The sequence below is a fragment of the Physella acuta genome, unplaced genomic scaffold (assembly GCF_028476545.2).
Source record: "Physella acuta isolate Inbredline_101_S28 unplaced genomic scaffold, ASM2847654v3 ptg000704l, whole genome shotgun sequence".
NCBI lineage: Eukaryota > Metazoa > Mollusca > Gastropoda > Physidae > Physella > Physella acuta.
The window spans coordinates 14,255-27,838 of NW_026732223.1; the positions used below are offsets into that span (position 1 = coordinate 14,255).

General features: G+C 39.2%; 1 protein-coding gene across 2 annotated transcripts; it reads left to right on the top strand.

The window, feature by feature from the left end:
- The first annotated feature begins 3,227 nt into the window (after positions 1-3,227).
- Positions 3,228-9,817, top strand: LOC131949609 (pro-neuropeptide Y). Of its 2 annotated transcripts, none has more exons than XM_059311453.1 (4): positions 3,228-3,254; positions 8,742-8,929; positions 9,363-9,415; positions 9,602-9,817. In XM_059311453.1, the coding sequence occupies exons 1-4, from the start codon at positions 3,243-3,245 to the stop codon at positions 9,643-9,645; spliced, it is 297 nt and encodes a 98-aa protein (XP_059167436.1). In that variant the 5' UTR covers positions 3,228-3,242; the 3' UTR covers positions 9,646-9,817. The 2 variants fall into 2 exon arrangements, with proteins under 2 accessions (XP_059167436.1, XP_059167437.1); XM_059311454.1 differs by lacking the exon at positions 3,228-3,254 and adding an exon at positions 3,314-3,326.
- The last annotated feature ends 3,767 nt before the right edge of the window (positions 9,818-13,584 follow it).

Consider the following 13,584-nt stretch of genomic DNA (forward strand, 5'->3'; position numbering starts at 1 on the left):
AAAACAAACAATTGGCGCCATTTTGAATTTGTGGCGGGGGTGATCCCGACCTTGGGACATAATTGAGTAATTAGCAAGTTCATTAAAACTACATTTTAAAATCATCTAATATTTCTTTAGGCCCAACTCATTTTGACACACACTTTAAATTTAAAGTGTCAAATTAGTAATTTCTTATTTCTATCAGGGGTCGTCCATAATTGCTACCGTTCTATATGGGAAGGGGGGGGGGAATGGCCCGTGGGGAGGGGAGTGTAACCGGATTTATTTCGGGGCAGTGTTATAAGTATTTTCGTTGTTATTTTCAGCTATAACTGTCGGTTTTTTTCCCATTGAAAACTTGACTAAATACTAATACTGCTAAAACGTGACTGATTGTGAAGTTATTTCAATGCCGTCAAATAAAATAGAATGAAAGCAATAGTTTACAGATTCGATTAATACACGAAACACAAGTGGCGTCGTATTTCTACAAGTAGAATCACAGCAACGCTCTACTTATCCTGTCAACAAGTACGTTATTTTTATTTTTGTCTTCTACTACATACGGCCTTCAACCACGTCCACATTTTGTATGTGTGTAAGTGTGTGTGTGTGTAAAAGTGTGTGTGTAGGTATGTGTGTGTGCACATTGGGGCGGGGCAGTGTGTGGTGGGGGCTGTATGCATGTGAAGGTATGGGGTGATGGTAACGACCCCCCCCCCCTATAAAAGCAGTTACAAAGTTCACTTGTAGGCCTTCCGCTTTTTATGACGCAAATTTGAACATAATTGGTAGTAGGACAGGAGACAATTTAGAAATTAGGAAATAACCATTGGTCAAGCAGAACCAAGAAGTAAAAACCAATCAAATAGCCCGACCAATAAAAACGAGATGACAGGTCACGTGTGAATGCCTGTTGGTTAGTGAAACGTTAGCGGTAGCGGGGGGTTGGCGGTAGACTTTATTCGGGGGGGGGGGGGGGGCGGGGAACAGAGTAGTGATAGAAAGTTATAATCGGACAGTTAGATAATATAAGTAGTGTAGGGTAGTAGACGACAGTAAGGCTAGGATTAGCAGAAATTCATATGTGTATATAAATAAATAATCTTCAATATTTTTTTTTACTTGAAACTGTGTCATTTATTGTAAATTACATGCACATTCACACTAGACACCTGTCAGTCATAAGAAAGTAGATCCCCCAAGATAATTAAAACAGTTCTAAATTAATCTCTTCTCCCTACACACCAGCCCCATCTTTTACCAATCATGCGTTCGCCTAGGATCAAATGAAAAAAAATCTAATAACTTTATTGTGTACTCGTCTAGTTGAAGAGAGTCTAAAGAAGAGTATTAAAAAACTAAAAACGTTTCTGAAAAACGAAATTAAAAATCGGTGACTACAAAAAAAAAAAATATATATATAACAGGCTCGGACCATTATTATAGTACACTTGATTTTTTTAATAAAGTTAATTAACAAATCGGATTAATTTTCTAACATAATAAAACCAATTTTTTAACTTTCTCAATTCATTATTTCCTGTTTTAATTAAATAAAAAAAAAAACAAGTTTAGTTAGTGAGTTTTATTTGACATTTTGTTGGCATAAAAAAAAACGTATTCAAAGATAATTAGACAAAAACGGAGGGTCGTTATCTGCTCCATAGTGTCTGTGGTTTTGAAAGGCGGTGATTATACTCTGGTAATTAAAGGAAAGTCATATGAACTGGTATAAAAAGAATATGGTATAAAATGGTACTAAAGCAACATGGTGGTCAGGGAGGGGTCGGCGTGGTCTAGATGTAGAAAGCGATGTTAAAACTCGAAAGCCGCGAGTTCGGTTCCCGTGATCAATATCGTAGATTGTCGTTTAACTGTACTGCGCTTTACATCCAGCAGACCTGGAAGGGGGTGGGGGGGGGGGGGGGGGGGTTGGGTGAGATGTAATGGTAAGGAATATTTTAAGAACTGGTCGGTAGTGAACATAATAGGAACATACGACAGAGCATAGTTTTGGCCCATCATTTACTACTATACTTCTCATGCACATGGGATATATATTTAAGAGCATTACCTAAATGATGATTAAGCATACCTTGGTGGGTTTAGTCACGTGATGGCCGTAGGGGGGTAGTCACGTGATGACCGTAGTGGGACAGGTCACGTGATAGCCGTAATGTGGGGCTAGTCACATGATAGCCGTAATGCCAAGCGTGGCAGATATATTTTCTGCAACAAATGGGTGTGTTTACATATAAAGAGATTGAGCATGTCACGGGAACAGCTTAGAGGGGCGGAATACACGTTTGGTGGGTGTGTCTAAAGAGAAATTTGACTGGTAAATACAAGTCTATGGGCGTGTCCAAATGCTGATTCCATTGGCCTTTTATAAATACCATTATGGTTGGCATATCTAAATACCAATATGATTGGCATATCTAAATACCATTATGATTGGCATATATAAATACCAATATGATTGGCATTTTTCTAAATACAAATATGATTGGCATATCTAAATACCATTATGATTGGCATATATAAATACCAATATGATTGGCATTTCTAAATACCAATATGGTTGGCATATCTAAATACCAATATGCTTGGCATATCTAAATACCAAAATGATTGGCATATCTAAATACCAATATAATTGGCGTATCTAAATACCAATATGATTGGCATATCTAAATACCAATATGGTTGGCATATCTAAATACCAATATGATTGGTATATCTAAATACCAATATGATTGGCGTGTCTAAATACCAATATGATTGGCATATCTAAATACCAATATGCTTGGCATATCTAAATACCAATATGATTGGCGTGTCTAAATCTAAGTTGGGTGGTTGTAGCTTAATACCAGATTCACCTCTAATACCGGGGAGACAGAATAATAACTAATTAAGTTTCCGAATTTACTTTAACGGGCCTATTTTAACCTGAGTTATTTTAACCCGAGCTCTATATAAACAGGTGTGTTGAGTACTTAAAATAAACACAGCCGAGAGATTCGGCGCTCACGTTGGTGACGAGATAATGACGTGAGTAAACATGGGACACACGTGCAATCTACCTCCATTTGGATAATTGCCGTTACTCACACACAGGCGCACTACTAATCAGCACTTGGGCCAATTAGATAATTACACCCTGGCTGGTTTGATTGGCACACGTCTGCAGGCTCTGAGCCCACTTCCGGTGCGGCCATATTTAAAAAAAAGAGACGAAACTGGGTCTGGTGTTCATGCGGCAAGTGGTATGTCAACATGGAGGTTTATCAAAAAACCAATTTTACGAGGATTTTTTTTCCTTATGTGTCTGTGGGATGGTGTGTAAACTCGTGTTGTGTGCCGTGTGTTATGTTGGTGTGTAGGGCAAAGTTTAAAAGTTGCGCGTAGGTTGAAGTTTAAAGGTCAAGTTCACGATTACTAACGAAACGAGTCTATAGTCTATTCTTTTTGGTTGTTGAGGTAGGGAAATGTTTACCCTCAAAGTTGGCCGGTAGACCTCCCCCCCTCTCTCTCTATCACACACACACACACACATGCACACACACACACACACATACGCGCGCGCGCACGCACACAACGTGGGCATATTTGGATCTCTGATTTAGCTGAGCTCACCCGGTTCTAATACGTATCCGGCATACGTTGGGGATGCATGATGCTTGGGTTCAAAACCCCGTTTTATGAAGTGGTTGTAGAAACGAATACGACCCTGTTGTTACTAGATATATGTTAGATGTTTTAATCCACAGAATTTGGCATGTGGTGGAGGTACTAATATCGACACGCCAACTCTAGATTTAAACGATGTGTTAAATAGTTACAAAACAGTTTATTCTTCACAAATCTAGCCCAGAATCGTCCGGATGTTTTAAAAGTCGAAACAATTAGAAGGACGAAAAGATAAAAATGCGAATCAGCGTTGATAAGTGTACTAAGACTAGTACGGGGGCGGACCTAAATTCCTGCCCGGCGCGTTGACCTTCCTACTCGGCGCGATAATATTCCGACTCGGCGCGTCTGGAATTGGTCTGTTGGGAAATCGGGCAGGCTTGTTATAACCTTTATAAAAAAAACTTTTTTTAAACAATCTAATAAAGTAATTTCGGCTTATCGTTGGGGGTTTCTGGAATGTTATAAATGCTGTAATGAGGTGCTAAGTGAAACGATGCTAGTATTTATTTTATGTCGTGTTGAGTGCTAATGTGTGTGTACGAGTAAAGTAACGTAATAGTTATAAAGCTCTATAACAGCAACGTTGACATTGATAAAGTGAATCCTAATATAAAAGTTGACATTGACAAAGTGAATCCTAATATAAAAGTTGACATTGAAAAAGTGAATCCTAATATAAAAGTTGACATTGACAAAGTGAATCCTAATATAAAAGTTGACATTGACAAAGTGAATCCTAATATAAAAGTTGACATTGACAAAGTGAATCCTAATATAAAAGTTGACATTGGCAAAGTGAATCCTAATATAAAAGTTGACATTGACAAAGTGAATCCTAATATAAAAGTTGACATTGATAGTACCCACGTGACCAGTCCCACTACGGCCATCACGTGACTAACAACACAACGGTCATCACGTGACTCCACCCACTAAGACTAACAACGTGACCAACCCACACTCTAGCCACCAGGCGACTAAACCCACATGACGGCCATCACGTGATTAACCCCCTCCGAACACCGCCTTCTTCGGAAACAACTCACAACAATGAAACTGTCATACAAGTAGGAAATAATTCCAGCCTTCAAATCTTGAAGCGATTGAACGATCGATCTTTGAACTTCGAGTCTTTGTCCAGATATTTTCTGTCAACTTCTCCTTTGAAAAGGTCTGCTGAATTTGGCTTCTGTCTTTAACTTACGCAACTTCAAATAGCAACAAATCACCCCCCACCCCCTCCCGCCCCAACCTAATAGTGATAAAACAATTTTTTAAAGTAAGAAAGTAGTACTTTTTAGGTTTAAATAATAATAAAAAATTTGAAAAGTATATTTTGATATCTATTTTATTCCGTTAATCTATGATAAAATTAATATTATGTCACGCGTTGTTTAAAATCGAACAAAAGCTATTAGTATTTGCAAATGTTATGTTAGCTTTTGTTTAATTCAGGCCAAACACTGGTGTTACAAGCCAAAGTGGGGCTGATTGGGTAGTTACCTAAACTGCTGATTAGTAATTAGTGGAAGATAACAATACATCTGTAGGTTGACTTCATGATTAATTAAGTTTAATAAATATTAGATCATTAAATGGTGTCAGTCCTCTAGCTGTTAAATAAAATAGATCACTTAACAACTCAGTTCTTGTAGTCTAGTAGACTAGAATAATGATGTAGGAGAAATATCTAATTATTCTAGAGAACATACACATTTTAATACTTTTTTTTTTACTTTTCTAGCTCCACTCTTCATAAACCTACACATCCACCCTTCATAAACCTACACATCCACCCTTCATAAACCTACACATCCACCCTTCATAAACCTACACATCCACCCTTCATAAACCTACACATCCACCCTTCATAAACCTACACATCCACCCATCATAAACCTACACATCCACCCATCATAAACCTACACATCCACCCATCATAAACCTACACATCCACCTTTCCACCCATCATACCCCTCCAACAAATCTACTACATTCATCCGTGTTTCATTTCTCTTCCTAGCCCTCTTATAAACCTTATATCCCCCCTCCAAACCCCCCCCCTACCCAAGACCCCCCCCCCCCCGAAGACCCCCCCCCACCCCCCACCTTCACACTCCCCAATATCTACCCCCCCCCCCCCCCCAACTTTGAGTCCACGGTTCGCCTTGAGCATGCCATCACACGACGTTTGTTCCCTTCATCCACCCAATTGCACATCTACGACAGCGGCTAATGGACGAGCATAGGGGACGTCACTCATCTGAAATTTCAATTAGACACCGCGAGTGGTCGCCCCTGTCCGAGTTATTCCCACATCCGGGGGCCTCGCTGACAAGGCAATACAAAACTTAACAATCTACTTCATGCGTTTGTTACAGGCAATCTATCCTCATATTCCTCAATCATCTTCTGGGATAGAGGAGGGAAAAAAAGATAAATGATCCGGTACAAGGTCTACGTCAGTAAAGTTTTAAGACGTATGTCCTGTGGGGGGGGGGGGGGGGGGGGTGGCATCAAGAATAGGCATCAAATAAGAGCAGATGTTTGAGCAGCATTTTGTTCATTGCGAAAAACAAAAGTGTGTTATAAAAGGGAAGCATCACAATCTTTGGCTCTAGTCATTCTACCGCAATGGTTTACCAACTTTTTGACACTGCGCCTACCCCTAAACACCCAACACAATTAACACCCCACAAAACCGCATACCACTTATATATATATATTACTGAACATATATATATAGATCTATATATATATATATATATATATATATATATATATATATATATATATATATATATATATATACATACACGTATAAAGGACTGTTAATTTATCGAAAAAATGAATGTTTTCTAAACGAGGTTAATAGGTCTGTCATCTGGCTTAGTAGTAAAATAAAAATAGTGTATTTATAATTAGACCCCGACAGCATTTCATATAGCTAATAGTTTTTCATTTTAACTAATGTAAAATGATAATCCTAATCTCCAAGTAGTATAAAAAATAAGCATTAGTTTATTTAAGACTAAACAAAATATAAAAAGTGAGGAAAGTTTCTTTTGTTTGTTTTGTTAAAATTGTATTATTCTGTAATTTTAATATTTTTGAATTGTGTAATAGGTTATCTCCCTTAATAATTTTGAAAAAGTACAGGAAGAAACAAACACCTTCAATGTTTGTCACTGTGAACCAATTTAAACAATCTTACAAGTTACAAGCTTTTACTTAAACGTCCCGTTTGTTTGCTTGTTTCTGGGTTTGTTGCAAACCTTGTTGCTCAATTTTGATTAATGCACAGATACTTTTTTCTTCGTGGACGATGCATAAATATCTATTTTTTAATCTTAATAGAATATAAATATACATTATATAGATAAGTCATTACAATTTTAGTGAAAGATCACTTAATCTATATATATAATTATCTTCTTGGAGACGTAAGAAAACAAGCTGTAAGCGCGCCTAGCAGTCCCCTCTCTTCCTCTCTAGGCATATCGCAACTACCCTCACCCCACATGGTCTGGTGAGCTGTGGTTCACGCTAAATGGTTTACAGTCGTAGAGCCGGGTTAAGGAGGGTTTTAGTGTTTTAAAGCACATTTTTTTCAGTGACAGCAATGTACTGTCGAATTCACAAATTATGAATTACTGAAAAGTAGAAAATAAAACTAAATAGCGGCGTGTGATACGCCGCGGGTCGGCTCGTTCAATAATAAAACAGGATATAACTAGCTAGACCCTATCACCCGATCTGTCTGCTGAGCTGTGGCTCACGCTGAAAGTTTGGTCACGGTTGGTTGCATGAGCTTCGACCTGAACTCAGGGGCAGATAACTGTCTTTTAGAGCTACCAGAGCAAACATTTTAGTCGTAGCATATGTAGTGTCATCTCCATCTAGAAAAAAAATAACACGCCTTTGAATGCTCTGAAAATAAGAAAATGTTTTTTTCTTAAATTAAAGTTTTGATCGCTACAGTATGTAAGAAATCTCATGAGCGACCAAACTTATTCTTTATTGAAAATTAATTATCGATTATTAAAATGACAGTGGCATTTTAAAAAATAAATTATTTTCACAGCAGAATAATGTGTCTTAACATATAGGTCTAAAGTTTCTACGTCAACCGGATAATGACGGTATAAATAAATTATCGAAATAAACAAAGTTTACCAAAAACGTAAATCTCTTCTATAATTATAATATACGAGCCGACCCGCAGCGTATCATACGCCGCTATTTAGTTGTTTTATTTTCTACTTTTCAGTAATTCATAATTTGTAAATTCGACAGTACCAATGCTGCCACTGACAATATTTGCTTTAAAACACTAACCACCCCCACTTTCCCCTAACCCCGACCCTACACCCCCCCCCCCCCCCCCGTGAAAGCAGCCTCCTCTTAGTTATTTCTTAGTTACCTCCTGTAAGTTTAAAATCGAACTAAATTATCTGCCCCTAATAGTAACCCGGCTGTACGGCTCTTTGATTTGTAAACATTTAGCTTTGTACAAATTTAGAGTGAACACCGCTCACCAGACAATGTTGGGGTGGGGTGGGGGGTGGTAGTGATAGTGATAGAGAGAAAGAGAGGGGACTGCAAGGAGGCGCTTGCAGCTTGTTTTCTAACTGATCCCAGAAGAGAATTATATATATAGATAATCTTAGAGTTCAAACACTAAGCTTCTGCATTATATATCGTCACCATACTTTACAACAGTAGTGTTTCTTCCAGACTTTTTTCTCCGGGGGGGGGGGGGGGAGGCAGGGGGGTACTTGATATTTTCGGAGTGGGGGTGGGCTAATTTTTCAGGGGGGGGGGGGCGGACACTGGTAAAAGTATATATTTTCTATACAAATTTCCATTTCGTTGGGGGGGGTGGGGGGGGGGGGGGGGTAGACTTTTTTCGGGGGTGGGTTCCACGCCGACCTGCCTTGATATTGAAAATTTGCTTATTATTGACCTCCCTACTAAAACTTGACGGATTTTTAAAAAAAAATTATGTGCGAGTATTTTTTTTTTTTTTACTCAACAAATATTCACTTCTTTCTCCTCAGATACCAACAAATATGCACAAATTACTGATAGTCTCAGTGCTGATTGTCGCCCTTGCCGTCCTGGACGTGACGTGTACGGAGTCCATGCTGACGCCCCCTGAGAGACCAGAGGAGTTCAAGAACCCCGCAGAACTCAGGCGGTACCTGAAGGCACTCAATGAATACTACGCCATCGTTGGACGGCCAAGGTAACACTGGGGTTAGCCGTACACCGGGGCGTTTAGATTTGTATACAATCGCTTTTAGTCCGGAAGCAAGGATATATATTTTTCTGGGTCTGAAATTGCTCCTGCTTGTCAATATTCGGGGACGCTGCGATTCAGTGGTAGAGCACAATAGACCGGTTCACAAATACCAGTCAATGAGCAATTTTAAAAAAACGACCAACCATCAAACTCAGGGGGGGGGGGGGGGGGGGGGGATCTGCCTCGAGACCTTAGTCCACCAGATGTGATTGGCGGGGAGGGAGGATATTTGATCTTCTTGGTTTCAAGAAGTCTAGCTTAAGTTGCTCAACCTTATTTACGGATGACACCAATTAAAAAAATAAACAACCGACGGATAACTGCAGAAGCGTTAAGCAAAAAACTGATAATTAACACATTCCTAATTTTTTTTCAGGTTCGGTAAAAGAAATGGCGGCTCCAGGTTAAACGATATTATTCGACCCAACGGTGCGTGCTTTTAACACTTCTTATTTATATTACATCCAATCATCAATTACATTTTAAAATTGTTTCATCAGTTCATTCGTCATTTTCGTGCTATATTGAGCAATCAAGGGAAATAATCAGTTAAAAAAAATATTTCGAGTTTTATTTAGACTAGCCTCCCTTTAATTTTTAACTCATTTGTTTTAGGTGACGACTGGGACTACAACAGTGCTTCATGGGGAGACTTTTAAATAGGCCAGGAGACTTTTAACTAGGTCACCAACAGCGTCACCTGTCTGCCTAAAGTCTGTTTTGTAGTTCTTATTTTTAAGAGGAAAAAAAAATTGTTCAAAAATTTCAAACTTCTCTTTTTTTTTTCGATCTGATTAAATGTTTAAAACAATAAAAATAATCTCTATTTAATCCATTGTTTAAGCTATTACCTTTTATTAGTTGTTTTAGTTTTGTTGCGAGAAAGTAGCAGTTTAATCGAATACATTGCATTGAACACATACTATTCACGTGATAAAAAGAAAACATTCCATTTAATTGCAATGTGTAAAAGTATGACCACCTACGTTTCATGTGATTTATGATAAAAAGCAAACAAATTTAGTTGCAGTGTGTAAAACTATGACCACCTACGATTCATGTGATAAAAACCAAACATTTCATTTCGTTTGTAAATTCTGCTACACGGACCTTACACAAAAAATGTCAAGCTTGACCACCTGGACACCACAATATAGGTCAAAGGCTCACAATACCATATCTGCCTCAAGGACACAATACTAGAGTTCAAGGGGTAGAATAACCTATGGAAACCACTCAGAGACGTAGCGACCCTTCCCGGGGACAAACTTTCGATTTTGCACCTCCCCCTCAAGATTTCTATTTGCATCCCCCCCTCAAGATTTTGATTTGCAGCCACCCTCAATTTTTCGATTTGCACCCCCCCCTCAAGCTTTCAATTTATTTTTCCAACCCATTTTGGCGCCCCCTAAGGTCGGCTCCCAGGGACATATGCCCCCCCCACCCCCCCTCGCTACGCCTCTGAAACCACTCTACATGGGGTAGAACAACCCACACTGCAAAAGTCAAACAGCTTATCTGTATGGAGAAGGAATCGCGTGCTATCATTGCCATTAAGGCGAGGATTGACCAGGCTTCACCCTAGGTCTTCACATTTTTTTAGCACCCCCCCCCCCCACCCCAAAATTTATTTTTATAAACGACAGTAAAATATATTTTTATATTGACTTTTTAAAAAAATTCCCCCAAATAAAATATTTTTCCCCCTCATCAGGTGACTTTGCTTCCTCTGGCATTGATTAGATTAAGCGAATGTTTCTAAACTAAAAATTACAGATATTATTTTAATGACATACAAATGTATAAGTAAACCATCTTAAATGAATAAAAGTACGTGTCAGAAAGAAGTATTACCATTGTAAATCTGTATTAGCTGTTACAAGTGATACTGCCATTTAAAGAAAATATACTAGGCAAATCTCATCCCCAGTGGCGTAGCGAGGTCGGGTGTCACCCGGTGCGGCACTTAATGATGTCAACCCCCCCCCCCCCCCCAGAGGCGTAGCGACCCTTCCCGGGGACAAATTTTTGACGTACGTAACGTAAATGGTGTCAAATTGTTAACGCCAACCTCATGTCATTGATGAAATGGGGCGGGGGGTGCGGACCGCACCGGGTGACACCATTTAGGGGGGTGACACCAAGGCAAAAAATAGCAAAATATATAGAGTCAGCAAAGCTCATGGTTGATAAATTCAAAAAAAAGTCTGAGTTCAAACCCTCTGGCAGATAAGGCTCGATCCCTCCCAACACTAAATATTAAGAACGAAGAAGAAGAAGAATGGACTCCCCTTTGTTAGGTAGCTAAACCTTTTAGTTTTCTGAAGGCTCGATTTTGACACAAACACAGATGGCGCACCATCCGTACAGAACTCACAGCCGTTTGCCCTTTTTTTCAAAAAACGTATTTATTTTCTCCATATTATCACAAAATAGCAACTCTTCTTTGCTATAATCTGAATGAATATATTTCACATAGACAAACAACTGCTAACACGAACTCACGTCTAGTGATTCATCAACTTGAAAAGTAAACAAAGGTTAATTTAAGAATTTCTTTAGAGGCAGCAATTAAGATGAGTTAATCTATTTCTTGACCTCAGCATATATAGAGATTGTGTAGTCAGCTTAAAGACCAGCATCTTTACCATCCCCCGACTAAGAGGCGCTTTACGGACTCATCTAAATCAGGGGTCTCCAAACTACGGCCCGCGGGCCGTATGCGGCCCACGGCCCGCGATGTCCTCTCATCCGGCCCGCGGAGATCTTTTTGTCCACAAAAAAACGTTTGTTGGTGATGGCTGAGGAACTTTCTCCAGAAAAATCAAAGACATGTCTGGAACTAACTGGCCCCCGAACTGAAATTTGATAGTTGATGCGGCCCTCGGACTGAAAAGTTTGGAGACCCCTGATCTAAATGAACGAAATCGATTCTTGTATACTACATGTAACATATTTGAACACATATCTATTATGTTTGTTATGTGTATGGACACACATACGTTTATCAAATCGTGTTTAATTAACTTTGAATAAAGCAGCTGTTACGGTTTGATTGATTGGAATACAAAAGAGTGACACTGCTTTTAGCAAGACAGAGGCGTAGCTAGGGAAGGGCGAGTGGGGCGTCACTACTGGCCGACTTTTACGGGGCGCCAACATGGATACAACTCATGCCTAAATTATACTCCTTGAAGATTAAGAAAATAGACTGAACCTAGGTCAGTGGATAGCTGTGATTGACAAACCACATTCTCTGAAAAAGTTTACAGATCGACATAATGGGATTAAGAAGACATACCGAACTAGATCTATTTAAATATATATTTAAAGACACCATACTATTGACAAAATAATTAAACAAAGTCAAACCCCAGAGGAGTGACTTAAAAACACGACGTATTCTTTTTTTGGTTTAGTTAGAGAGCGCCCGAGGTGGAGGTAGACCTACGGCAGTTGCAAGTTCAGACATTGAAGCAGAACAAATAGGGGGTCGTCCATAAATGACGTCACACGCGTAGGGGGCAGGGGGGGGGGGGGTCCGTAGTTTTGTGACGGTGTGTGATGAGGGGGAGGGGGGGGGGGTTTCAGATGGTGTGACGTCACACTTTTGCAGTATAAAAAGCAATGTTTTAAAACGAGTTTTAGCCGTTATTTCGCGTCTTAGTAAACAGTTTCAATAAACTGTAATGGGAATTGATCAAAATACTCTATGTTGACAGAGTTCTGACAAGATTTTGGAAAAATATCAATGTTTTAATAAAAATCCTACAGCAATTTTGAGGGGATTGTAGGCTGATGTGTGATGTAATTTTAGGGGGGGGGGGGGTCTAGCTTTTTTGTGACAACGTGTGACGGAGGGTGGGGGAAGAGAGGTGAAAATCGTCAAAAAAAGCGTGACATCATTTATGGATTACCCTTAGGACGCATCTGTAAAGAAGAAAATAGCGAAGTATGCAATACCATTTAGGGTTGCCAGGTGTCCAGTTTTGAACTGGACAGTCCAGTATTTGAGCAGACTGTCCAGGATAAAATTAATATAAATACTGGACAAGTATATGAATAATACTCTGTTACCCCCCTTCTTCTGCTTTGCGGCATACCTGAGAAGGGAAGGATGGAAAGGTGTCCAGTATTTTCGGAAAAGGTATCTGGCAACCCTAATGCCATCCATGGGGGTTTAGAGAGGGTGTATGAATGAATGATGTAAACATGCTAAAAATTGATGAGTTGATGAAGGAAAGGCGATTTGTTTTTGTCTAGTGGATAACTAGGTGTCAAAAGGGCAAACATGTATGCACGTGTTGAGTTTTAATAAAGTAGTTATTAACATAATAATATTAAATTGGTTGTAGATAATGAGAATTACAAGTTTGTAGTTTCTGTAAGATGAGTTGTAATTTCTATCTTTGCAGCAGGTGAAGCTTGGTTTAAGTTACATTTTATTTAATCTGATCACCAAACAAGGAGCCTCTCCTGTATAATTTATGGTCCTAGGGGGAGCGACAGCCCCTCTGCTCCCCCCCCCCCCTGCTTAAGCCTCCGGTGTTACAGTTTATTTCAAACAATAGTTTTATTGATTATTGTGTCTAGTACTG